General features: G+C 43.9%; 1 protein-coding gene across 1 annotated transcript in view; it reads right to left on the bottom strand.

The window, feature by feature from the left end:
* The window catches only part of FGD5 (FYVE, RhoGEF and PH domain containing 5), a 105,429-nt gene extending 98,783 nt beyond the window's left edge, over positions 1–6,646 (bottom strand). Inside the window, exon 1 of the mRNA XM_072876117.1 lies at positions 3,804–6,646. Within this exon, the coding sequence (XP_072732218.1) occupies positions 3,804–6,631 (2,828 nt within the window). The 5' untranslated portion in view covers positions 6,632–6,646. The remainder of the gene's footprint in view (positions 1–3,803) is intronic.
* Between the last annotated feature and the right edge of the window lie 18,866 nt (positions 6,647–25,512).

The raw sequence follows: 25,512 nt of genomic DNA, 5'->3' as shown, positions 1-25,512 counted from the left end.
AGCCTTGGGAGTAATTTACAGGCATGAGACTGCAATTCTAGAGACTTATTAGGAATTGCCATGAGCCTTGGTGTAATTGCACAGAGCACTGGAATCCCCACATTGGCCCCCAAGAATTCACTTGAGAGTCAAAGTCTGAGCAAGGCCTGCTGTTGGTTAAGTACAATAATCAGACTGAGGTTCTTCTAGTAGGTCTCGAAGACTGTTTTATGTAGAAGGATATAGGAATGTACAGGTAACAGCAACATGGGCTTTTAGCTCATTTCTTATGAATATTCAACATCACAGTGGAATTAGCTGTGGAACTGCAGGTATACTCCTTCTATTCCTCTCTTCTCCCTATCTTCTTTCCTCTCTGGATTTTGAGCATCTTAGCAGAAAGAAGGATTGAGGCTTAGCAAACCTGGTAAATGCAAACTATGGACTCTAAGTAGAAAGCAAAAAGAGGAAATTAAATTCTGAAAACACCCAACCTATGCCATCTTCCTGACCTTATCTAAACCCTGATAAAGACTCGGCCCTCCTAAAAGCACTGGAAGTGATACTGTGGTAGACTACGAAATGAGTGTTTGAGGTATCTCTTTCCCATCCCCTTGATGTTTATCACACTGCCATATGCACAGCTGATGCTCTGAAGGTCAAGCTGGGTTAGTGAAGCTATTCTTTAAGACATGTGCCAGAATACTTTAATTCTAACTGACCTTCATCTGATGAAAGTTTAGCCAGTAACTTTGGTGAAATTGCTCTGACTTATAGCTGGTGAGAGTAAAGGCAATGCTATAGGTTGCAGTGTCATGTCGCAGAGGTGGGGCACAGCTGTCCTTTGCTTTCAGCCTGAACAATTGTTTTGTGTTGCTTTGCACTCTGTAGTGCAACTCTTCAGAGAAAAGGGGCTAGATAGCGACTTTTCAAAAGCAATGAAAATTGAGTCCGATTCAGGCTATGTGGACTGGGGAAAGATCAGGGGAATTTTGTCCAATTCCACTTATGTCCCATTATTTCTACACTGTACAGAAGGCTAATGATGATCTATATTGTCATACACCCGAATCAGAGTTTAATTATTAATACCAGAGAGCTAAATTTTGGGGATACACAATAACTGCCCTTCAGGGGGCAATATTCCCCATTCTATTCTGACAATGGTAATTCTAAGTTAAGATATGAACACTTTCGTTATTGGACTTTTTCTCTAAACGTGATTGCTTCTAATTAGAAATTATTGGCTTAAATCTACTCCACATGGTCTTTCCTCTTAAGCACGAAAATTAAACAGTGAATCTTCTCATCTGTCAATTTCTGTAAGCCCCCCTCCTGCCCTGCTTTTCCCCAATCACACACAGTAGTGGAGACTCCCGGATTATTATAATCTTTTATAGCACTCTCACATTCCGTTCTCTGAAATGTAATAAAAGAGTTGTACTTGGCCATTCATCAAAATGTAGCAATTCCATAAGGTATCAGCAGATGCTAAATACCAGTGCTCTGCAGGTGAATGCACCAAAGAGAAGTTCACGGGCTTAAGTCTCACGTATTGCAAGGGTTTAATCCAACACACTTGTACTCTCAAATGGTTGAAATAAACCTCAGGATATGAACAGGCTGGAGTTCAAAGTAATTTTTATCCCTGTATGGTTGTGGTAGAGCTGCGTTTGATAGGTATTCATATTAGAAAGCTGAAATCCATTGAGAGATATTTTAGGCAGAACTGCTTTAGCAGGAAATAAAACATCCATGTCCATACATCATGTATGCATGTGTAAATAGGTTCATGTACATGTACGATTTGCTTTGCTTTACGATTAGACCATACACTGTTTCTCCAAGTATATTATGCCATTGGATGTGTATTACCCATTTACATTTCATCAAAGCTTTTCAGGCATGTCTTTGTCCAAAACGTCCTGACAAATATAGCAAATAATAGCTATATCTCAGCAGCAATGTATGTATATTGCTGTCTGCCTGATGCTCTTCCCCTCCACCCCGGTTATCTTGATAAAGGAGTTGTTCAGGAGCCTAGCCTTCATTTCTCCCCCAACAGCAAAAACTGCATGCACAACAAGCAGCAGACTGAAAAATTATGTTCACGCCTTGACCTTGAGACTTCCTGAACCAGTTTGGATTGGCTCTCCCTTTGAAACAACAGGCTTCCACAGGAAGTTCATAAATGGGCCCAAGTCACAGCAATTGACGTAGTTTTAATATTTTTAACTTGGTTCTTCAAGAACTACCTAAAATGGGCGGCGTTTCATGGACACAAAAGAACTGGCCAGCTTTTCCAAGAGCAAACGTCAGTGTGCTGGGCGCAATGCAAACCGTTGAAAGCAGTGTGACTAATGGGCCGTCAGGCCCTGCTAATGCAGCTTCTGCTGAGCACTGCTCTGGGGATGTGGCCGTGCGCGTTGGGAAGCTGCACTGTACTCCACCATGTCCCAGCGTCGGCACCACTGGGGCTCCCGACACTGTAAGCAGCCAACATGGCCAAAGAGCTAAACCACAGGCCTGTCTCCCAGACCCCTCAGCTTCAGGCACGTTGGGATCCCCAGCTGAAGCACTGATGCAATCTCTTTCCCCATGTCGTACTCACCTCCCCCTCCCCTGCCAATTCTCTCCTCTCTCAGAAAGACAAAGCACTGCACATCATTCTTGTCTTAGAAATGGTTTGCAAGACTTATTCAGAGGTGTTAAAGAAAAGTTCTTTTACTCCCCAAGTCTGAAATATTGAGAGAGAGATGTGTGAAATGCCCATGGTTTGTTCCATTCACAATGACAGGGGAGAGGACCAGAAAAAATAAATTTTGCAAAGAAACAGGAATATTAAATCCTTAGAAGGAGAATGATGGATGAAAATGGACATGAAAACCTTGCTTTTAAGATGTTTATCTTTTTCACACAGCTCTGACAAAATGCAACTGCATTAAAGACATTCTTTTTCATTCATTTGCTTTGCACCTTGTTTTCTCATTACCTATTTAACATGAACTTAATGGAAAACACTCGTCTTATTTACATCTCTGCACTCCACTGACTCTATGCTATAATCTGACGACAGATTCAAATTCAAATTCAAAGGTCTTGAGTGCATTGCTCCTATGTAACTACGAAAAGGACATTTTCTTGTTTGCAAATAATCGAATGGAATGGGATGAAAGATTGTTATTAATGTTAGCAATGCATATGATTTCAGAGCGAGCTATTTAATTCATTTATAAATCAGCAGTTCTGTCAAAGGGCCATAATGATAGGCTTTAAAGCAACTTTTAAAATTAATTGTCTATTCTGATTAGTTCATGATTTGGGATTTTCTGGTCTATACTTAACTGATGTACTTTGAAAGATAAATTATATATATATATTGTTGCTTTGAGAAATTGACAGGAAAGGAAAAATGAAGCAGGACCCCTTCCAGCAAACAGGCTCTCTTTTCATTCAGTCAAGAAGTCAGAAGCCTTTCTTACTGAAGAACAAAGCAAGCTCTCCCTTCCCCCCCAAGCCACAAAAATTAGATCCATTGGATAAACCAAATATTTTTAAATGTTCTTTGGTTTGTATCTCTAAACCATAGGATCCAGATCCACTGGACTTGCTAGTATACATTTACAAGGTAAAGAGTTAATTTGGTGTCTTTTTTTTTCACTGATAAAGGCTTATCTTGTATTCTTCCAACCTTTCTTGTAAGCATTTCCTGAGAGGGGGTATAAGCCAAGCAACATGGAGGATCTGCCTATGATACCTAGCAGGGGGGGCCTTGCCTGTTTGGCCAAGGCTAGCAGGTCTTACATAGTAATTTATTACAGTACCTTTCTGTTTCCTGGTCTGTGGTTTGCTGCTTGTTCTCAAAGCCAGTGAAGCTGCTCATATCCACATAGCCATCATTCTCATTAGCAGCAGACAATGCCCTGCTGGGATCTTCAAAAAACTCAGTAAAAGTTCCTGCTCTGGTGGATCTTCGAGGAGGAATTTGTATGTTTTCATAGTCAGAGCTTATAGCAGGAATGTTCTCGTAGTCAGACGTGTCAGCATTGGGAAAAGAAATGGACCTAGGTTTCGTTAATGGGAGTGGCATGAAAGGAGGTCTGGACCGGTCCTCGAAGGACTCCACCCTTGACACACTCCTGCTGAAGGACTTGGGCGTTCCTTTTCTTTTACCATCCTTATAGAAAAGAACAGCTGAGGGAGACTCAGATGCACGGAGCTTCCCCACATGTGATTTTAGTTGAGGTGAGCTACTTAGGCTCCTCCTGTCCAGCTCCATCAGCCTTGGAGGCCCATGATAGCTAGACTCTGATGAGGACCTTGAAGAGGAAACATTAACATCTACATGGACTTTACTTTCAGTTTTCTTCTTGAATTTTAGAGTGAGGAACCTCTTAAAGGAAGATTTCTTTTTCTTGGAATACTTATCAGGTGAGTCATTCTCTATCAAAAGTGAAGGGGAACTTTTAGTGATTGGCTTTTTGGTGATGTAGGCAAGTTCAAAAGGAGGTGGTATATCAACAACTGAGGATGGAGTAGATACGCCACATGATAAAAGATGATTTCTCTGGGAAAAACTACCTGAGGAACCATTGACACAAGGCAAAGACAAGTTGTCTTCTGTCCTTTTTATTCTACCATCATCCAGTACACAGCCATCACTTTCTCTGTAAACAGAGACAGGTATCTCTCTCCCTTCAACAGAATAAGATCGAGGATATAAAATGAAACGTCTTGACTTGGTTGGTAATGCCCTGTTGGCTTCCATTGGTTTTCCTTCTGCTGGAAATAAATTATTGCTTAAATCTTCTGTCCCAGAGCCATTGCAGGAAGATGGTAAATCAGATTCAGGTCCAGTTTCTTCTGGAACTGTTTCTGGGACATAGCCCGGCATTTTCCCAGAGAGCGACCGTGTTCTAGTGACAATGCTTTTACGATCAATGGGCAGCAAGTTGTTTTCACCATCCATGCCTAATTCATCCCTTTTACTGTGATCAGCTCCTAAATCAGTCTGCCCATCATGAGCAATTTCATTTTCTGCGGGAAGCACATAAGGATCATCTAAGGAATCACTGCTAGTTTCTCTTTCCTCTGATTCTTCAGGCACAATGACCACTTCAGGGACTGCTAGATTTTCATGCAAGACATGTTTGGTCCCACATTCTACATTCATTTTGCCATGCTTACAGACTTCTAACTCTTCCTCAAGTGGGACCTGTTGAGGTGGACTTGGGACACTTTTGCTGAGGCTGTTTGTTTCCACCTCATTGTCTTCAAGTTGCAGCTCATCTGACTTAGAGGTTTCCACAATACTTTCACTATGCTCTTCAACAGTCGCATCTTCCAGCTCTGGCTCCATCCCTGGACTACTAGGTAGACTATCAGAGAGCACACCATCTTCATCCAGAGAGGTCCCTTCTGTTTGAAGATTCTCATCTGAATGTTCCATGGGTATTTCCTCACCACATTCATTCTCACAAGGAGCAATTTGACAGCCATCATCCATATTCTCTGCATTCACAGTTTCTTCTTCCCCTTTCCCAGAGTCTTTGCTTGCTTCAGAGGCTACCTCTGATGTCTTCTCCTCACCTCTCCTCTCAGTGATCTGGCAGCCATCACTGGCATTTCCTGTGTTTGTATGATTGTGCTCATCTGGGTCTGCCTCCTCCTCTTCAGCTGCTGCTTGATGGATGGACTCTCCTAAACTATTTTCAGCATTGGGTTCATCTTCACATAGTTCTAAGCCAGGAGCTGTTTCTTCACTGACCTCATTGGGCAGCATGTCAGGGCTTGCACAGTCATCATCTTCTAACTCCCCTTCCATGTTCAAATCAAGCTCTGCATGTGCACTGTGGTCACCATCATGTGGTAGACACCCATCTCCCTCTTCTAAAATCTCAGGCAGTTCCTCCTCCTCCTGCCCTGCCTTCTCACAACCTGGGATTGATTCATCTGCGGGTAGTGGCATTACAATGGTATCTTTACAGATATCACCCATCAGTTCCTCATCTCTATTCAAAATGTTGTCACTGTCAGTTTTACAATCACTATTGTCCTTCACCAGTTCCAGGTTGTTAGAAGTTTCCTCCTTGTTTTTGGTCTCACTACAATCACCTACAACATCCTCACCTTCATCTACATTCTTGGAAGCATCATTATCCCCATCAGGGGCATCTGAGGACTCCTCACAAAGTGCTTCAGACTGGTCACAGTCTCTGGTTGACTCTTCAGAGTCTGGTTCCATTGGTTCAGCAATATCTGAAGAGTTATGGTGCTCACCTTCGCTGACTTCTTGATTACTGGTATCCTCATCATTAGCAATGTTATCCTCTTCCTTCTCTACCTCTTCTGAAGTTTCCGAGACTTCATTTTCCACAGAGGAATCTAGGGTCTGATCATGCTCATGTTCCAAGTCATTACAGTCTTCGCTGGTCAGCTGAGCTTCAGGAACTACAATGTATTCATTATCTGCCTCAGATTCTGGGCAATCAGCATTGCATTGGTTTCCTTCATACAGCTCTCCATCAAGACATACCAGTTTCCCATTTGAGCATTTATTTAAGTTATTGTTGGTATAAACACTGGATTTGCCCTCAGTGTCAGCTGAGAATTTTGGCTTGGGAGCAATAGGTGGTTTGGGACCCCTAGACATAGAGTTCGGGTTATGAAGAATATCAGCCCTTGGCAGTGAAGGAGAAAATTTGGAGACAGCTACTGGAGAAAGATGACCGGTAATCTTTGGTTTCGGTGCTAGTGGTGGCTTTGTGATTTCTGGAGAAAAGAGAGAAAAGCCATGTTAGTCATCTTGGTTTCTTATTAAAGCCAGCAGAATATATCCTACAGTAGGCTTTATCTTATACCAGTGACTTCTAATGCAGAAGGAGTCCGGGCAATAAAAGGCTCAGGTCTGAAAAGAGAACTGAAGGAGCAAAGTATATGCACTGTGCTTCCATGTGGCACTGCAGCTACTCCAGGGAACACGGTTTAAGGTGAAAACTGAACTGAACTGAACTAGATGCTGCCCTAGCACACTTGGGGAGAGAAAGATGTACAGCTGCAGGGCCAAGGGTATATCATACACAGATACCCACAGATGGGTAACACGTCCCGCACTCAGAAGTACTAATGACATTAGAGACCTTTTGATTCTGCCCCAGAAATCTGTTTGCCCTAAGTATGAACGCTTGATTCAATGATGCTGAAGCGTTTCACTGCAATGAAAGAAATGCCTTTCAGCCATAGTAGCTGTTCTTATAACACAGTACAATCACTTTGTAGCAGTGATTTTAATTTCAATATGTAGTTTGCAGAATTTCAGCATTGAACAAAATTAGTTCTACCAACAGATCAAGGTTTAACTCAACCCAGCCAAACTGAAGTGAACACTTGGTGCCCAGACACACAGTCTTCCCATCTGCCACTACCATGGTAACAAAATATGGAGTTACATTTTGTTTGTCAAACAACATAATCATGAGGGATAAGATGGTTTGCTAAAAGCTTGGCTAATACTTTACATTGATTATGTAGCTGAGCTATAATGCAGTGAATGAAATACTTCAACCCAAAACATGAAGAGAGTTACTGGTTTAAACTTCAGTTCAGTTTTCTGTGTACAGCTTTTTCAGTCCTTTCTTGGGTCAAAAGGTCCTCCATCCTCCTGTAAATGCCAGGACCCCTTGCAGGTATAATCTTCTCTGAACATCAAAATATACTTTAAGAAAAGTGAATCATCTTGCAAAACAAGGCCAGCCAGGGTCTCTATTTCTAGTGGAAGCACTGACACACGTGTAGGGGAATTCAAGCAGATTGACAATAAGCTAGATTGAAGCTAGATGAATTAAGTCATATATGGCCATTTTACTCACAGTACAGTTTACATCCCACAGCCATTTCCAGCTGTCTTGGCCCTGAAATTAATATTCTTTAAATAACTAAATGAAATGCTGAAAGGCTGCATAAATAGGCAACAATAGGGATCCTCCCTCATGAGATTTTAGATGAGATGAAATATGTGGTGTGAAGAAGCCAGCGCACCAAATGGTTACAGATGGTAATAAGTAAAGAGAAGGGTTTTGCTCTTAGCAATGTTTCCTAGCCATCAACAGGTAATTACATGGTTAATCAATCAGAAATCTCTAATTCTTTTTATAATTTTAATTAACACATGTTAGTGGACAAAGGGCAGCTCTTCATTCTAAGGAAAAGCACAGGACAAACTATTTCAGCATGAGAGAGACAGGAACAATTCTTTGTGCAAAATCTTCCTGCCCTACACACAGGAAGTAAGGGAACAGTATCTCAAGAGACACCATTTGGGACATGGTTCCTATGCGAAATCCTATCCTAAATCACGGTATAAGTTTCAGGAAGTGTAGCTAACTGTGCTCTTATATTTTGAGTATTTTGGAATGCAGACTTTTGACATCTGGAAGTGAGGACAATTAAAATTCAGCTGTGCACCATACTGAGAATAAAGTAATATTGAATGCAAACTGCTTAAAAATGATTCTCTGACTGTCCTGATATTTGGTGGCATGGTACTTTTCTTACTGTTATCTCAGTTCAACTGGAGTAATTTGTATTGAACTAATACTGGCATATTTGTTTGGTTACACTCTGGGAGATATAAGAGGCTGTTTCTTCTGATCTTCTTAACCTTGCTGAAATTTCTTCCAATACTCAGAAAGATGCTGACCATTTGGCATTCTGATGTAGTCAGAAAACAGTCTTTCTAGAATTATGAGACACCAGAGAGATTTCATCTAAGTTAAAAACTGAGTCATTGATCTCAGCTCAGCCCAGAAAGAGTGAAAAGTCTGTTCTAATCAGGCACCTTATCGCATATACTGATTAAGAATTATTCTGTACCTGGGGTTTTATCCAATCCAGCTTCACATGTGGCAGTCTTAAAACAACTTGTGGAAAAGGAGGGTGAGAGAACTGCATATTCGCCAGTCTCCAGTACTGTAGTGTGTACTCTTGTTTCACAGTATCCACTGCTGCTTTGAGCTGCAGGGCATCTGTCTAATTATTGAAATCACAGAACGGGTAGCTAATCTTTCCCCCCAGATCATTTCAGAACGTTATGTGCCAAACACTTCGTTGCTGAAGTACCATTGCTTCTGTTGCAGCCAGCAGCAAGTCTGCAGCAGTTGAAGGCTGCAGAGTGCTGAAAACTGTGGCCAGTTAAAAACAGGGAGGGAACAGAAGTGGGATGAGTATCTTGTAAGCCTGGCTCCCCAGCCAGATCTACCTTTTGGATTTTTAAATCAGTTATTGCAACAACTGAACATCCTAAACGAACTTTCTGGTAGTAAAATGCATGAAATTTTTATTAGCTAAAACTGAGTCCTTACACCTTTCCCCCCGGAAATCAGCAACGGACCCCTTACCACCATAATGAGGCATTTTTAGGACTAAATCCAAGGAAGAAACATCACTTTGGAGGTATTATACCACTTCCTGCAGTGTCTGGCTTTTCCTAGGAATGTCTATCCAAGAGTAGGACACAAATATACCTAATCCATTCCTGGGATGTGACAAGGCTTGAGCACAGTCTCCGCATTCTCATCCTTGTTCTTGTCAGACAGAGTGTCTGTACTGAAATACTGAGTGATGAGAAAAAGACTGGATAGTAGAGAATGCCAGGATCTCCCAAGCTTTGTCTTATAAAAAAGTTTGAAATAAAATAATGAACTAATTTCCTTTATGTAAAATAACCATGCAGACATCCACTTAAAAAAAAAAATATAGCTTTAACACAGTTACCCACTTTCCCTCCAGTGATAATTTTCTACAGCAAAAGGAATCAAGTAATCTTAAGTTTTTCCTTCTGCTACCTTCGGTAACATTGCTAGTGGAAGAGAACTTACGGTAATGGACCCTGTTCATAGTATGGTAATAATAGGTATTGTGATGTCCTACTCTTACCCACTTGTGCCAGCTACTGGTCACTACTGATTCCTTCCATATTTTTTTCCTAACTGCTCTGTGTGTTGATCTTGCCTTTCACAAGGCTCCTTAAACAATTCCCCCCCCCCCCCCTTTTTTTTTTTTTTGGGGGGGGGAAGGCAGCAGGAGGAGTACAAATGTTTGTTTAAAAAAGAACCCAAACAATTACTGAAAAAAAAGCACCACTGTTTGCCTTTTATCACGAAAATTTCATTCTGCTTCAATTTCTGCTTCCTTTGCTGTCTGAACCACTTGAAAGGTTCTGGCTGTAACTTCTAAATGGACACAAAACAACATTGCACCATAAGGAATGTGTATGTTCACAAATAATTGTGCATGTTTATTTTAGGATGTGTTTTATGTTGGAGGGAGACACACCCACCTTGCGCTTAAAAGGAAACTCTTGGGGAATAGGAATTTCTTTAGCCTGCTCCTCCCCTTATTGTTCAATGCTTCCTTGTACTGACAAGGACCGCTTCCTCTCCTTACCCACCTTCCTTCAGGCAAACCTGCGTTTCAGCATGGTTTCATTCCTGCCATGGCCCATATGAAATTACATTACTCTCCTCCCCTCCAAGTTTCTAAGCAGTGAACAGTAGCCTAGCAGCTCTCCTGGAATGGCAATCAACCCATACAGCCTTCACTGTTCAAGTGTTTCTTTGAAACAATAAACATTTTGTAGTGGGGTGTTGCCTGAAACACTGCAACTACCCACTTTCAAATGTTCTCCAGATTTAGGAATTAGCCTAGAATTTAATTAAGGCTTATAAGGGACCATATCTACCAACACCACCCCCCCCATCAAGCAACTGGTTTTGGGGTTAAGACCTAATTAAACACTGAGGTGTCACATTTGCAGGGATATTTGTAGACATGTCCCAGGCCCATGGTCTTTGATGGTGGCCCAAGAAATGGCTTAGCTACACAGTGCAGATACTAGTTCCAGCCTTGGCTGGTACCACAATCCAGTTCAGACATCTCTTAAGATGCTGAAAGTAGCTTTTTCTGACCAATGAACTTTTGTGGACCTGTGTTTTCTTCATGCCTTTGGCATTAATTCAACTCAGACATATGTTAAAATGGGAGAGACATTGAGGACAGAGGACAGAAATGCACTGCATGGTTCGGGGATCTGCAGAGCTTTTGGATGGAAGTGACAACACAGGTGGATGGACCACATTGCAACACTGGGATGAATCCTAGTGGAAACCAATGCACACAAGTCCTGTCTGTCACTGCTTCTGCCCAGGAAGAAGGAATTGAAATCCACAGATGGGAAGTGCCTGAGAAACAGGAGGTAGAGGGAGAATATCCAGACAAGGGCATCAGAAAGTCTCGTTCAGCTCTGATCAAGCAAGAGCTGTATAATTTTACTCAGCTATATCAGAATAAAGTTAAAACTTGTCTTTTAGAAGGCTTTGGTCTGAAGTCAGCAAAAGGTGGACTATATACCCTAGTATCATCCTTATCTTACTCCTGTAATGAATTGCTTGTTTTTAAAGTAAAGCCCTTATTTCCAGTTAGTGCTGCCTGGCTTCTATCTCCAGCGACTATCTGCAGCATTTGTTATTGTTTCTTCCACTGGGTTAAAGACCCTTTTATTATTCAGTATTTCTCTAGGGAAGACATATACTTCCCTACAGCTATGTCTTGGTACATTCTTCTTTTTGGTAAACTGAACAAATTAACTCATTAAATCTTTGCAGTTGGACAATTTCACCTTTCCTGAAGTATTTTCTTTTGGATTTTTTCTGCACCTTTTCCAATTTTCCAATAGCCCCTATAAAATACAAGGGGCAGACCTATGGGAAGAATTCCACAGTGGGTACTGATGATGCTGTCTACAGAGTTTGGTACTTTCTTAGACCCAGTTCTCACTGTTCTCCATTAGCTTGTTACTGTATCAGGTTGACTTGCTTGTCCATTATGACATTTAAATTGTTCCCAAGGCTGTGTTGCCTGTTCGTTGTGTCTAAACTGATAGCTTTATAATATGCATTAAGTGTAATTCGTTTGAATGGATCCAACTTAATGATCCATCTCTGTTTATATAACTGCCCTGCCTACTTTGTTAATTACCCTTTCACCAATCTTTACATCATAAAGTGAACTTTGTCATCTGATACTTTTCTATTTGCTTTCCTATCAAGGAAAATGTTGGACAGTATCAACATAATCCTGGTCCCAGCACCATGCATACCACCATTTGAAAATGTTACAGAGATAACTACTACAGAGATTTGCTACTGCCAATTAGCCAGTCCTCAGTCTAATTAACCCAGACTTTCTTTCTGTTCTATAAATGCTTTTCTCTTAAATCAGAATGCGCCACTAAAGTACTACACAGACATCAGTGTATGTCTTTACACCTCTACAGTTGCCTTTATCAAGCAAATCTGTAATTTCTTCCAAAGACTGGGATCAAATTCCCCACTTGAAGCAAACGAAGTCCCACTATTGAGGAAATGAGAATAAACAACCTTAAGAATAGCAGTAAATATAGGAATTCATTTACATGTCACTTGCCAAAACACTGTTATAGACATAAAAATTATTTGGACCAGGAAGGATAGAAGTTATTTCATGGTAGCATTCCTACTTTATGGACTAGGCAATGACATGAAACAACAAAGAACCTATCCTGTAGCAGCAGCCATCATGCTCACGCTTCCTCTCACATCAGAGCATGACAGTGCTGTCTAAGAGCTCATACCATTGACAAAAGCCACATGTGCCAAGTACTGCACAAACCCAGAAACTCATGGAAACAGCGTGACTGCACTGTACAGTCATAGGTAGAAGTTTCCACATCTCAGCTACCAAAACACCACCAAGTTCTTACAAAGCAGGACAGAGAGGCAATTCTGTACCTGTGTCTATTTCAGCTTGTCTAATACATGGGTTTATGTTTTGACCATGGTCCTTACTCCTTAGAGAAGAAATTGTTCCAAGAGAATGGTAGACAGAGCTTCCTATCAAAATAACACATGGAGCTTCACTCAAAGTGAAACGGACTAGTGAAACGGACTTCTTTGCAGATAAAGAGCTGGTTTTGGACCTGGCCAGAACATGGGCACCAACCACTATAGTAATGCTGCCAGGAATGTAAGGCAAGCCAAGCACAGAGTCTCCTAAACTCATTTATTACATTTCCAGTACAGGAAGCTGTAGGTTCCAACCTGTAATTACAATTTTGCCAGCTGTCCAAGTCAGACAGTGAGGGTGTGTTTAAGCTGCCTATGTAGATAAGCCATTTTAATGTCATTCTGAATTAAGTACCCAGCATAAGCTGTGTAACCTGCTTCAATATGTTGCAGATTAAATAGATGAGGTAGCATGATTTACAAGGAAAGTATAATCCCTTTGAGGGGTTCAACTCATAAAACACCAGTGCTGTCACTGGTAGGACCCCAGGATGTACTGTAAATAACGGAGATGTCATTAATTTTGCAATATTCACTCCAAAAGTAGTTCCCTTTGTTTCACAGCATGTGAATACATCACTTACTTCACACTGTCAGAGAAAAGTTTGAAATGACAAAAGTGAAATAAGAAATGAAAACAGTTGCACAGGAGTCACTTGAACTGGAAAAGGTATTTAGACTAGGATTTTCTAATGATGGAGCAGTGCAAGTCTTCCTTTCAAATGGGACCTCGGTCCAGATTTAGGTATCAGCTCCCACGTTGACTTGAACAGGAATTAGATACTGAAGTGTCTTCTGAGATTTGGGGCTTTAGGCACTTGAGATCTGAGGTCCTGTTCAAAGCCAGCAGGTCATTGGTTCCTAAATGCCTCAGACATTTATGAAAATGGTATTTTAGCTTCTGCATACTGAGTCTGATACTTTTGAAAAACATCTATCCTCTCTTACCAGTGTATGTTCTTCAAATGTGTGATCAAAAGTACTCCGTATATAGCAAGAAGGCTCCACTAGTGTGAAGACAGATCTATAGTGTCAGTAGTAACTATCCCATGGGAATTTTGTCTTCTTACAAATCTTAATTGAAATATTAACAGCTGGGCTGTCAGAGCACATCCCACTCTGCAGAAATAAAATGCTGTTCTGTACAGTTACTGGAATCCATCCTCTATGATTAGATCAATGCATTATGACTCTGGGATATCAGATCAATAGCTTACAAATTTCTCTTACTACGTAACTTTATTGCAGCCATCTGTAAATATAATACTACAGTATAACATCCCACAGAGAAACACTGCTGGGGAGGGGGAAAAGCCTAAGACAATACAATCAGAAAAGAATGAATTTCAACACCAAAAAATCTCGATCCTGGAAATTCTCCAGCATTTTCACTGTCTCTAGCAGACTGTACATACAAGTCTTAGTAGGGCTGGGGGGCCTGACTATGAAAAACCACATGTACATGACAATTAAATAATATTGGTTCTAAACTACTGGCATATATTTCTTTCTAATGTAACTGTAAGTGTTTGTGATGTTTCCAATTTGGCTATGATTTCCCAACAGAAAGTTCACACTGCAGCAGACAGCTTATATTCACCTGTTGTTTCATATATTGTTTCCCAGGAGCCAAAGAAGATGTTGGTTAAAATTCTCTGACAGGTACATATGGCAGCTTTTCCTATATCATTTTCAGTAGCGGCTGAAAGAATATATAGTCTGCTTACACCTCTGAACAATCTGGAGTCTAACATCTGTACATTCTTCCTACGGGCAGCACCATTTCAGCACCTGGCAAACAAATCGGTACTTAGAGGCTGGAAGGTCTGAGGTATGAGGCTGGGAGTTGGGGGTCTCTCTCTTGTCTCTTACCACAGATTTCCTGTGACCTTGGGTGGATTGGTTCATCTTTCTTGTCATATCAGTTCCGCATCTCTGAGGATAATCCATATCTCCTTTCCTGTTTTCTGTCTGTCGTTATTTTAACTTCTGTGGGATCAAAGCTGCCATATATGCCTGCACATATGACTCTGCTTACTGGTGCTATGTATTACTGACTGTAACACAAAGATGGCCTATGCTGGTCCCCGAGCTGTGCCAGTTAATAAATGCCCCTCTCCTTCAGATTCAGTAGGAAGTTCTGCTTTGCACTGATGGGAGAGACATTCCTTGCATTGTGTGAATGTACAAAACAAAGGCTGAGAAGGGATATGAGCACTCTATAAATACAACCTGGAGGTAAACACCAGAGGAGGAAAAGAACTATTTTTAAGCAAAAGGACAATGTAATCACAAGAATAAATGGCGGTGAATCTGGTCTGGAAACAGAAGAACTAGCAATGGTAAGAGGTTCTCAGTTTTGTGAGAGGAATAGCAGGAGAGCTACCTAAAAAGTTTTGGTTTAAGATATAATTTGATGAATTAATAAAAGGAGTAATATGACCTTGTGTTCTGTAACAACGGGTACTGCTTTTGGTAATGAAGGTAGTCCCGTTCAGTCCTACATTCCTGAAAAATAAAGACTTATAATAAAATGTAAGTCTTTACAAATGGATCCAACTGATATTCCTTACGCTGCTCTTCCACTGACAACAGATCAGATTAGAGCCCGTCTGTTTGAAATAATGGAGAGATGAAGAAAGAGAGGTTGGAGCATCATGGCTAAAGCGATTTTTGGTTGGCTCACTTAACTTTCAAATGAGTTTGTCTCCTGGGAGGGAGACAGTCCGGTCCAGACAGGATCAGAAGATAGAATGGAAATGTCACCACTTTTTGGGTAGGACAGTGTCTCACTCCCCGCTCCAAGGGGAAAGAGAACCTTTTGCTTTAAACTCAGAGGAGTGGTATGACATACTGATACAACAGCAGAGGGCTGGGTTTGACCTAAAAGATCCTTTCCAATCCTATGTTCCTGTGTTTTGGCAAACAATGATTCACAGTTTCCCAACACATGACAGTTGTAGGGCAAGGTATCTAGCGGTGAAATCTCTGGGCTTCAGGATGTACCCATGCAAGTGAGGTGCCCAGCAACATTCACCTTCTGGAACAAGGAAACACAGTGGAAAATTTTAGGGCTAACACAAAGGGTCTGTTTCTCTTCCTCTTGAATTCTAGGTGCAGCATTAGATTTTTCTAAATAACTCCAGAGTTAGTAATAATTGTTTCCTGGATTGTTATGTTTTTTACACACATGCCTCACCCCTGAAAATCAGAAAGTGTTGGTGGAGAATTTAAAGTTTGTCCCAATTTTCCAGTGACTTCTTTTAATTGTTGAACATCTTGTCTCTCATATCTGTTCCCTTCTCATCCTGTCTCTTTCACCTTCCCAGTTTCCATCAAGGAAAAATCCTGGGAAGTTAACCGAAGGCAGGAGGAAGGGTTTGGGTTTGCCTTGGAGAGAAAATTCTGCGAAAAGCATTACCTCCCCAAAAAACAGACTGTCGGAAAGAAAGTCGCAGCAAATTTCCGAGGGGCTTTGTGAAGGGTTGCGTGTGTGCGAGGGAAGAGTGGGCGCAGAGCCGCGTCCCTCAGCAGGCGCGGCCCTCCGGACCTGCCGGTCGGGTTGTCCCCGGAACACCCCGCCTCGCCCGGGCTCGCTGCTTTGTCCCCATCCCGGCGGAGCCTGCGATGGGGCACGCACGGCTCCGGGGTGCGGTGCCCCGCGGGGAGCCAGTGAGCACCTGCCGGGGCAGGGGGAAGAGGAGGGCCAGCCCTGGCCGGAGGGTGCCTGGGGGAGAGGTGCCAGCCCCGGCGGCGCGGCGCAGGAGCTGCCGGCCCCGAGGGACGGATGCCGGGACGGGGTGGGGGGGGGGGGGGAGTGCAAGCCCCGGAGGAGCGGGGCCCGGACGCGGGGGTGCCCTCCCGGTGGCATTGGCCCCGGAGGCGGGGTGTGCCGGCCCGAGGGAAGGAGGGTGCCGGTACCGGAGGAAGGAAGCCCGCCCGGCGTTCGCCGGCCCCGGGGGAAAGATGTCCGGAGGCGGAGAGCCATCCCGGCGGAGCCGCGCACTTACCGGCGTTGCTCATCTTCCACCGCAACTTTGCGCGCTGGCTGCCCCGGGCGCTCAGAGCATGGTCCCGGGGGGCCGCCGCCGCCTTCGCCCCTCGCGGACGCGCCCGGCCCTACAGCCCCTCCGGGGGCATGCAGGCGCCGGCGGGGCAGCGGGACCCGCAGCGGCGGGCTGGGCGGGCGGCGGTGCCGGCTCGGGGGCGGTCAGCGCCGCGGCGCGCCTCCGCCCTGCCCCGCGCGCGGCCCGTCGGGGGGCGGTGGCGGCGGCCGGCGCCGGGGCCCCGCACGGCCGGCGGCGCGCGGGGCTGGGCCGGGCGGGGCCGGGCGGGGCCGGGCAGGGCAGGGCGCGGCGGCTCCGCGCAGGCATCCCCCCCCGCGGGGCGAGCCCGGCGGCTCCCGCGGGTGCGGGGGGGCGAGGGACGCGGCACGGACGCCCAAGGGCGCGAGCATTTAAAGGCGCAGCGGGTCGCCCCGTCCCGCGTCCCCCTTTCGCGTGCCCCCCACTCCCTTTCCGCCGCCCTTGGTCCCTCTTTGCACCCTCATTGGTCCCCCTCTCTCCGTTCCCCCTCCCGCCTTCTCCCCTCCCTCCCTCCATATCTCCTCCATCCCCCTCCCTCCTCCATCCCCCTCCCTCCTTCCATCCCTCCATCCATCCTTTCCCCTTCATCCTTTCCCCCTCTTCATCCTTTTCCTCCCGTCCATCCTTCCCTCCTCTCCACCCTTTCCCCAGCTCCATCCATCCTCCCCAATCCACTCACCCCCCCGTCATCCCCCTCCCCCGGTCCATTCCCCGTGGGACACCGCCGCCCCAGCCTAGGAACCCCCAGGGAAGGAGGCTCGGGGCAGCCCCCTGCCCCCCAGCCCGCCCCGCCCCGCCCCGGGCGTTTTCCCCTGGCCCGGAGCATCCCTGCGGAGCCGACAGCACCTGCTGCTGGAAGCGGTGTCTGAGTGCAGGGAAACCACGGACGGTCCCTCGCATACAAACCACGCTTGCTCACAGCAGTTTCAGACGGCTCCAGACTGCTCTCTTTTCCCCTCTCCCATAAACCAGCTCCTGGCTCAGTGAAGTTAGCACAGGCATCCTTCTGGGCACAGGCTGGGCCCTTCTCCCTGTTTGTGGGCCGGCAGCAGCACGAACCCCCAGACAAGGTTGGATCCCCCCCCTCCTCTCCATGGAGGCTCAATATAGCCCTGCTGCCTTTCCCAGTGGAGCTGATATTGCTCATGCGAGAAGGCACAACTTTGTGAATTTCCCTCCCCTGGCAAAGAAACCCCAGGAGGGCTGAGCTGACCCCAAGGGTCACTGCCCTAGCCAGGGACGGGCCATTCCTCCCCAGGGCAGGAGGGCTGCTCGTAGCCATCCCAGAGCCCTGCATGCCCGCAGGCTGGGGCGGGGGAGAAGCAGCACATTGTACCTGCCCGGTGTCCAGGCCGGGGTGTGCGTGGAGCAGTCAGGTCCTGCTTTGACATTTTGAATCCCACAGAAATCAGGACTATTGCTAACACCATCCAGAGGAACTTCATTTTAGATGCTGTTAGTTCTGCTTTTGCAAAGTACTTAATAACTAACATCATCCTGCTGGCAGATGCTCTGTAGTATAGTCAAAGCTCTTTTTCCTGACCTTTCAATGCTGTCTCACTGTGACTGATGGGGTGCAGAGTGCCTTGCACATTAGTGCACAGACCTCTGAAGAGAGAAAGCAAGCAGTGAGGGAAACGGGAATTAAACCTTTCTTTCCGTGGGCTTGAGTCTCTCCCCCTGAGGCTGGTATCCAGGAATGCCAGCTTCTGGTTCTCTAGGGGACCCTGGTTGTATCACTGCACCTCTAAGCAAGCACTTGCAATCCTGTATGGTTTTGGAGATGCATAAATTCACAGTAGCAGCTCTTTCATTACTACTCTGACTGACATAGATGAGGAGATGGAAAGGCCCATATATTCCCTCATGGCATAACATGCCTGGTGTGTGCCCTGGTGCATGGAATGAAATGGGTTTCCCTGGCCTACCTGTGGCCAGCAGTCATCTGGCCTTCCCCCATCTTCATGTACTGGTCCCTGATTTATTCTTGCCCCCACAGCCTTGATGTCTGTGTCAATCAACACAAATAACTTATGTCAATAGAAAGCATCATCTAAAGCAGCTTCAGGAATACAAATTTAGTCTTGCAAACTGTGGGAAAAAGTTTGTGTGACACTACGGAAAAGAAAGCGCAAGTAAAAAAATCAGGCACAGTACAGGTGATTTGGAAAAATTTCCTTAAATATGTTTTCCAGGAGAATAACTTTTTGGTTAAACAGCTGCAAAATACTAATGCACTAGGGGAGGGAGCAGCAGGAAGGAAAGAAACATATTTTCATAGAATAACTGAGAATGTGGGCTGCAGAACTTGGGGGATTTTCCTAATAACCTGAAAAACATAGTCTGGGTAGCAAAGTTTTCTTATACCTAGATACATAATGGAAAAATGTTGGTTAAGTATGTTACTAGGAAAGCAAAGCCTTTGTAAAAGAGATTCTGCAAATAGACCAGGTGGTCTTGTAGTTGCTGTGCTATTTGTAATGTGCACTTAAAATCCTTTTTGGTCTGCTGTAGGGCAAAGAACTGTGATACTTCATAGGTTTTGATCCAAACAGACAATTTGTGAAAAATTTCATGGAGCAAAGAATGACTCTTTCCTCTCTCCCATTCTCTGTGAAAGGAGCTAATGACTCCAGCAGAACCCTGTACTTAACGACAAGGGGACAACTCCTGCTCCTAGCATTACGCCGGTAGCTCGGAGTCTGGCTGAGGGGCAGGCATTACCCATGATTAGTTTTGTGACCTAGCTCTGGAAAGGGTGAGTGCTTCTCACAAGTTCCTGTCTGCCTGTTCTCAAATCTGCTTCCTGCCGCAAAGGGCAGGGTGCCAGGGTACCTCCAGGAGTCGCTGACTCCTCTCTTTCATCAGATCTGATCGGTTTGAACTTTGAACTGGTTTGTGTTGGCTGAAAATGCAACACATGCACTGCTACGAGATACTGCGCTGTTCACCAAGGAATGTGTTCTTGAGCACTTCAGACTAATTTTGGACCCCAAGGACTCCGCTGCATGGGCAATTAAGCTACAATTTGGGTGCAATAGGGAAAAAGAAACAAACATCTGTGCAGTGATCACTATTAAAAAAATCGAAAGTATATTTAGTAAGCAAAAGGCTTATATTCTCTTTATCGTCAGTCTAAAAGACAATCCAGGGTATAATTTCCTGTACTGAAATGATGAAAAGCTTTAGGAGCTTTATAGCTAAATGCAAATAAGAACCATAAAAGAACTGCTTGAAATTTGTCAGTTTATCCTCTAACCCTCTTCAAAAATAATGGGGAATGATCTCTATTACAAATGGAAGAATGGGAAGGTGAATGCATGTGAACATGTTCAGGAGATGCTGAAGGGTCAAATCAAAGAGGAATCTCCACTTTTGCAAGTATATATTGCAATGATGAGTATTGAAGGGTGGAGGCCACACCACATAAAACACTCTGTGAAGCAAGCAGAGTTCAGCACAGAGGAATCATCTTCCCCAGGGAGAATCCATGACTTAATTGACTAGAAGGGAAATCGACACATCTTTTTTCATTACTCAATTACTGAAATAAATGAAGCATATATTTTTTAAATAATTCTAACTAATTTTTAATAATAAGATGACTTTTAACAAAGGATTTCCTTCAAAACATAATCCAACTATCCATTTAATAAGTTTGATGAATTTTAAAGCTCAGGTGAACATTCTAGGCTTATAGGTCCCCATCCAGCAGATGTTTTAAGTACATGCTTAAATCTAAGCAAGTGCATAATCTGTTTTAAGTAGGGCTACTCCATATACTTAAGTGCCCTATTAGATCAGAGCTATTTGGCATGTTGGAGCCTTATTTTTTATCATTGTAACATAAACTAGCACTCTGCCATTTTAATGAAGCTCTAGCATACTACACTACTTATGCACCCTAATTGTTATTTTTAAGCCTCTTCATGCTATTACATAGAGGTGTTCTTCAAGTGGAGGTCTGCTTCATTATAAACAGTCTTTCAGGGCATTTTTCATGATCTTTCACCCTGCTGTCTCTTCTTCATTAGGGTCTATAGGTTTGGGTTTTGAGTTTTTGGGGTTTCTTTTTTACTGTTTTGGTGTCAGTGGCCTTACTAAAATAAATTTTCTGGCATCAAACTAAGACTACAGCATTGGGGGGAGGGGGTGCCCCCCAAATGACGTTGAACTAAACTTCCTACTTCCTAGTAGGTACAATTTCAGAAACCAATATCGCTTTATAAATCTTTACATGCATCTAGTCTTAGTTGCCTGAGAAATCACCTATTTTCATGTTATTTTGATACTTCCTGGTGCATTCTAGCTGGTAGTATGCCACCCGGGAAACCAAAGGACAGGGAGAGGTGGTTCAACAGCACTCATCCCTGTTGGTGATCTGGCAAAGCCCAAGTGTGTAGATCCATGGGACAAAATACACAGGACAGCTAATCCGTTGTGTTTATCTCTGTAAGGGTGCCTGGGACATCTGAAAGGCTTAATATATGGGGGAAAGTCTGTTATGTTGGCATGGATTAATGCTTATCAGGTCTGCTTTAACATTATTGTACGTAAGCATTTCAATTATTCATGGGTAAGCTGGTGCTGCATGTCACAAAAAGTGAAATCATTTACTAAAGCAGGATGGAAAAAAGTGAATACGTGCTAATAACCACATGCGTTCCTTGGAATGGCAGATAAAATTAAATGTAAAATGTGGGCAGCTGTGATGAGCTGAGTATAGTAATAGCCACCTATGGTAAATACTGGTAGGTTAACATTTTTTAGATATTTATCTTTGCTGTGATGGAATAGCACTGGGGGCAGTTGTAGACTGATGTCATTGCTGCCTGATGACAAATTCCTGTGACTGTGTAACTTTGTATATCCTGCAGTGGCTGGTTTGCCATCTCTCCCTCACTTTCTTGGTTTCTTCTTCCTCTCTGCTCAAAAGCCTGCCTGACACCGGGAGGCTCAGAGCCAGAATAGTAGGGAGTGCAAAGTACGTGACAGCTTGTCACTGGCCAGTTGCCGGGGGACCCACGAGAGCCATTGCCAGAGAGGTGTTGCATTAGGATTTAAGGTGCATTGGCAGGAACGTGTCTTAGCACCGTAGCACTCCAGAATCCTGCAGTTTGAAGTTAATGCTCTCTTCAGAGCTGTTGGTAGAGAAGGAAGCTGAAGGACCATCCCTCGGATGAGATCTCAAAGGTTGGTGGTGAATCCTTCTTTGGAAAAGAGAAATTCAAACAAATGCTGCCAAGTCTCTTGGGGACTGAGATGAAATCCTTGACCCTCCAGGAGCCCACTGACTAGCTAAACTAAAAGTGTCCTAAAGTGAAGTTTGCTCATGTCAAAGTTGACAGCATGATCTCCTCATCTCAGTGCAATTTGGTACAATACTTTCTGGCATACGAAGATAATTTCTTCCTATTTTTGAGCACCAGTGTACCTTTTATGACAGTTTGCTCACTGCCTTCACTCTACATTTGTGCTCTTTACATCAAAACTGATAGCAAAGGACCTGTCAAACTTATGTCACAGTCTTGGCCCTGAAGAGTTTACGTCCTAATCAAAGGCAAGAGAAGACAAGTGAAGACAAACACAAAGGGCGTGGAGAGGAAGAGAATAGGAAAGTTATAGCTACAAGATGATGAATATTCTCTCCTGTACCAGCAGTTTGTTACTTTGTAGCATATCTTTTTTGCAGTACCTATTTTTTGCAATGAGAGAAAAGGGGTTACAATTACTAGTTATTCATGACTAACACTGAAAACATGCTGTCCATTATCTAGTTATGAGAGTTCATCACAGACTGCAGGAGGTACTAGATTTTGAAGGATGGTTGATGTGTACAGACCCCAGAATGCTTTAGTAGAGGGAGGCTAGAAGGATAGCGGAGTCAGTTCCTGGAAGACCAGTCTGTGTTTGTATTCCTTACAAAGGAATACAACTGTGAAATACTCTAAATACGTCTTTGACTCTCACTTAATCAAATGAACATCTGATTGTTTCACTCGCCATTTTCAGTAAAGGGCCCCTAGAAAGAGCACCGGTCCTCTCAGGAAGGAGGTTTATGTGCTTCCATTCAGGTTCATGGTGCCATCAAGGTTCCTCCGATGCATCAAGTTTCTGAGATGTCTATTTCTTAGTATTTTTGTAAAAAGAGAATATTTGTAGGCAATGGTACAAAATCTGAGAGCTTATACAATGCCACAGTTGGGTCCGCTCATTCCTCGCTGCCATGGAGATTTTCTTTCCTTCTCAGCTGGCCAGATGCCTAATTCCTAATTCTCAAGTCCTTGCTCAGTTTTGGCCGATGTCTTACCCAGGCAAAGCTTTGTTTAATGTAACTTAGCTTGGACAAGGATATGTCCAGAAACATGTTTATCTTTACTCAATGGGATGAGATGATCCTGCACTCCAAAGCACTTGGTGCCCGTATTTGCAAAATGCCAGTAGAGCTCTACTGGCCATAAACAGAGAAGTAGCTGAAAATACACTTCTATGGATTTGCCTACTGCAGTTAGTCTTGTTTGTCTCCAGCCTTTCACACCCTCTCAGACACTGTCTGTTACATAAAGGACCAGAGGAAATAACATCACAGAGAATCAAATTGTGAGCTGGGAGCTGAAGGATGGCAGATGGGTGCTTCAGACATCACTCAAAGTGAGCAAATGTAAGTGAGGAGCAATACCGTTGAGGGTCAAATGTTATGCAGGTGTAAAAGTGATGTCAGTGAAAGAAAAACTGGGCGCTGAGTCAAAAAGGCTGAGACTTGGCATAAACAAAGTCAACAGCAGTTCTAACTTCACTGGGGCCAGAGCTGAATTTCACTCCTGGAGGTCAGCAAACACTCTTGCTAAATTGCATCTGAAAAAGGGGAAGAAAAACCCCACCCAGCTGGAGAAATATTGACTGGTTTCCTGCGTTTGATGGGATCATGCATTTGACACCCCCAATACATGCAAGTCTCCCTTGGCAGTGAATCATCAACAAGAGAAAAGATAAAGGCAATGATGACTATTGCTACCCCTGAGCATTGTTTTGAACCACAACAATTAATTACACGCCTCGTTTTTTGATAAAAAACCCATATACTGGGTGCAATGTGCTGTGTGAGAGGTACATATAGGGAGGAAGCCGAACGCCCATTTCCTCTCAGTATTTGGGTTTGTTTTGGTCTCGCTCCAGTGTCAGTCTCACTCCAGACACCTTCCACCACAAGTCCTCCCCTTAACTCTGCAACCCACTTATCACTGGGGCCTTTTTGGCCATGGCAAACCTTGGCTGCATTGATTAGCACAGCCACTGACCCGGAGTGGGGCTGGCAGCTGCGTTCTCCATTTCCTGCCCAGGCATCTGCTGCCTGATTGGAGGAAAATAGTTCTTAAACCTTCTTCAAAACAGGAAACTTCTCTTCTCCCTGCTTCCTGAGGTACAGGAACCGTCTCCGCAGCAACCCCTGGACAAAGAAGGCTCCTATTAACCACTGGGGTGCCATAACGGATAGAGTGGGAGGCCATAATTCAAGCCATAATCTACCCTGAAGGCTGGAAAGTGCCTCTCTGTGCACCGCTGCTCCCACCCCTCTGTGCCCACGCTGCTGCGTCATTAAACAGTCTGGAGGTTAATTAGCAGATGATAGTCCTAGCCATTGGAAGCATTTGTATACGCTTTTCATCTTCATGACTAAATATTGATCCTGTGTCAGCAACCTCTGGAACATAATTTTTAATATTGTCCCTCCACCTTCGCATTGGAGAGGTGACTGAACATGGCAACATTGTCACCCTCTCCATTTTTTTGCATGGTTTATCTTAATATTATGTGGTCCTTTTTAGTTTTTTAATGACCACTTCTTGTATCCCACAAGTATCATATGATTAAAAAGTATTGATATTTCATGCTTTGCTCATTGAGCAGTTTCCCTTATGATCAGGCCTCCTTGAGAAGTCTCAAGTGGAGCTTTCAGAAAATCACTTGTAGTTTGAATGCAGTCCATTGTAGTCCTGGAGAAAACTACACACATGCTTATAATTGGCAGTTTGCATCATTGAAGGACCATTGCTAGCAGAGCCAGTGGAGCATAGCTGAAATGAGCATGAACTTCTGTAATTCTGTATTTGCACAGACAGTCAAAAATTTGGGTTTGAAGTTCAAATTCGGTGGGCTCTTTTAAAAAAGCATGTAGGTCAGCTGTGTCTGATAGGGGGTTAAAGTGCACCTCACAGAATAAAAGCAAATGCAATAGGCAAAAATGGTAAACTGTGAGAAATCCTTGTTCTTATTTTTGGTTTTGGGCATAAATTCTACCTACCCGATCACCTTTACACAGCAAATGCAAAGCCACAGAGCTGCCCCTGTCTGCTCCACCCATAAAACTGAGCCATTTGGATGTCTGAGTATTTTTCCTGGTGTTCAGGCTTAAGGAAATAGAGCAGTAGGACACAGCAACATTCAGAAGTTATCCTTTCCTTTGCATTCAGCTGCTTTCTCACCAAATACTTCCTGAGAGTAGAGTGCTGCAGGGGAGGATCCCCTCAGACTATCCGATTTCCTGCCAGCAAGCTATGCTGTTGATCCTA

This window comes from Ciconia boyciana, chromosome 11 (assembly GCF_034638445.1).
Source record: "Ciconia boyciana chromosome 11, ASM3463844v1, whole genome shotgun sequence".
In the NCBI taxonomy this organism is placed as follows: Eukaryota; Metazoa; Chordata; class Aves; order Ciconiiformes; family Ciconiidae; genus Ciconia; species Ciconia boyciana.
This window is presented reverse-complemented; position numbering and strand designations above follow the sequence as displayed.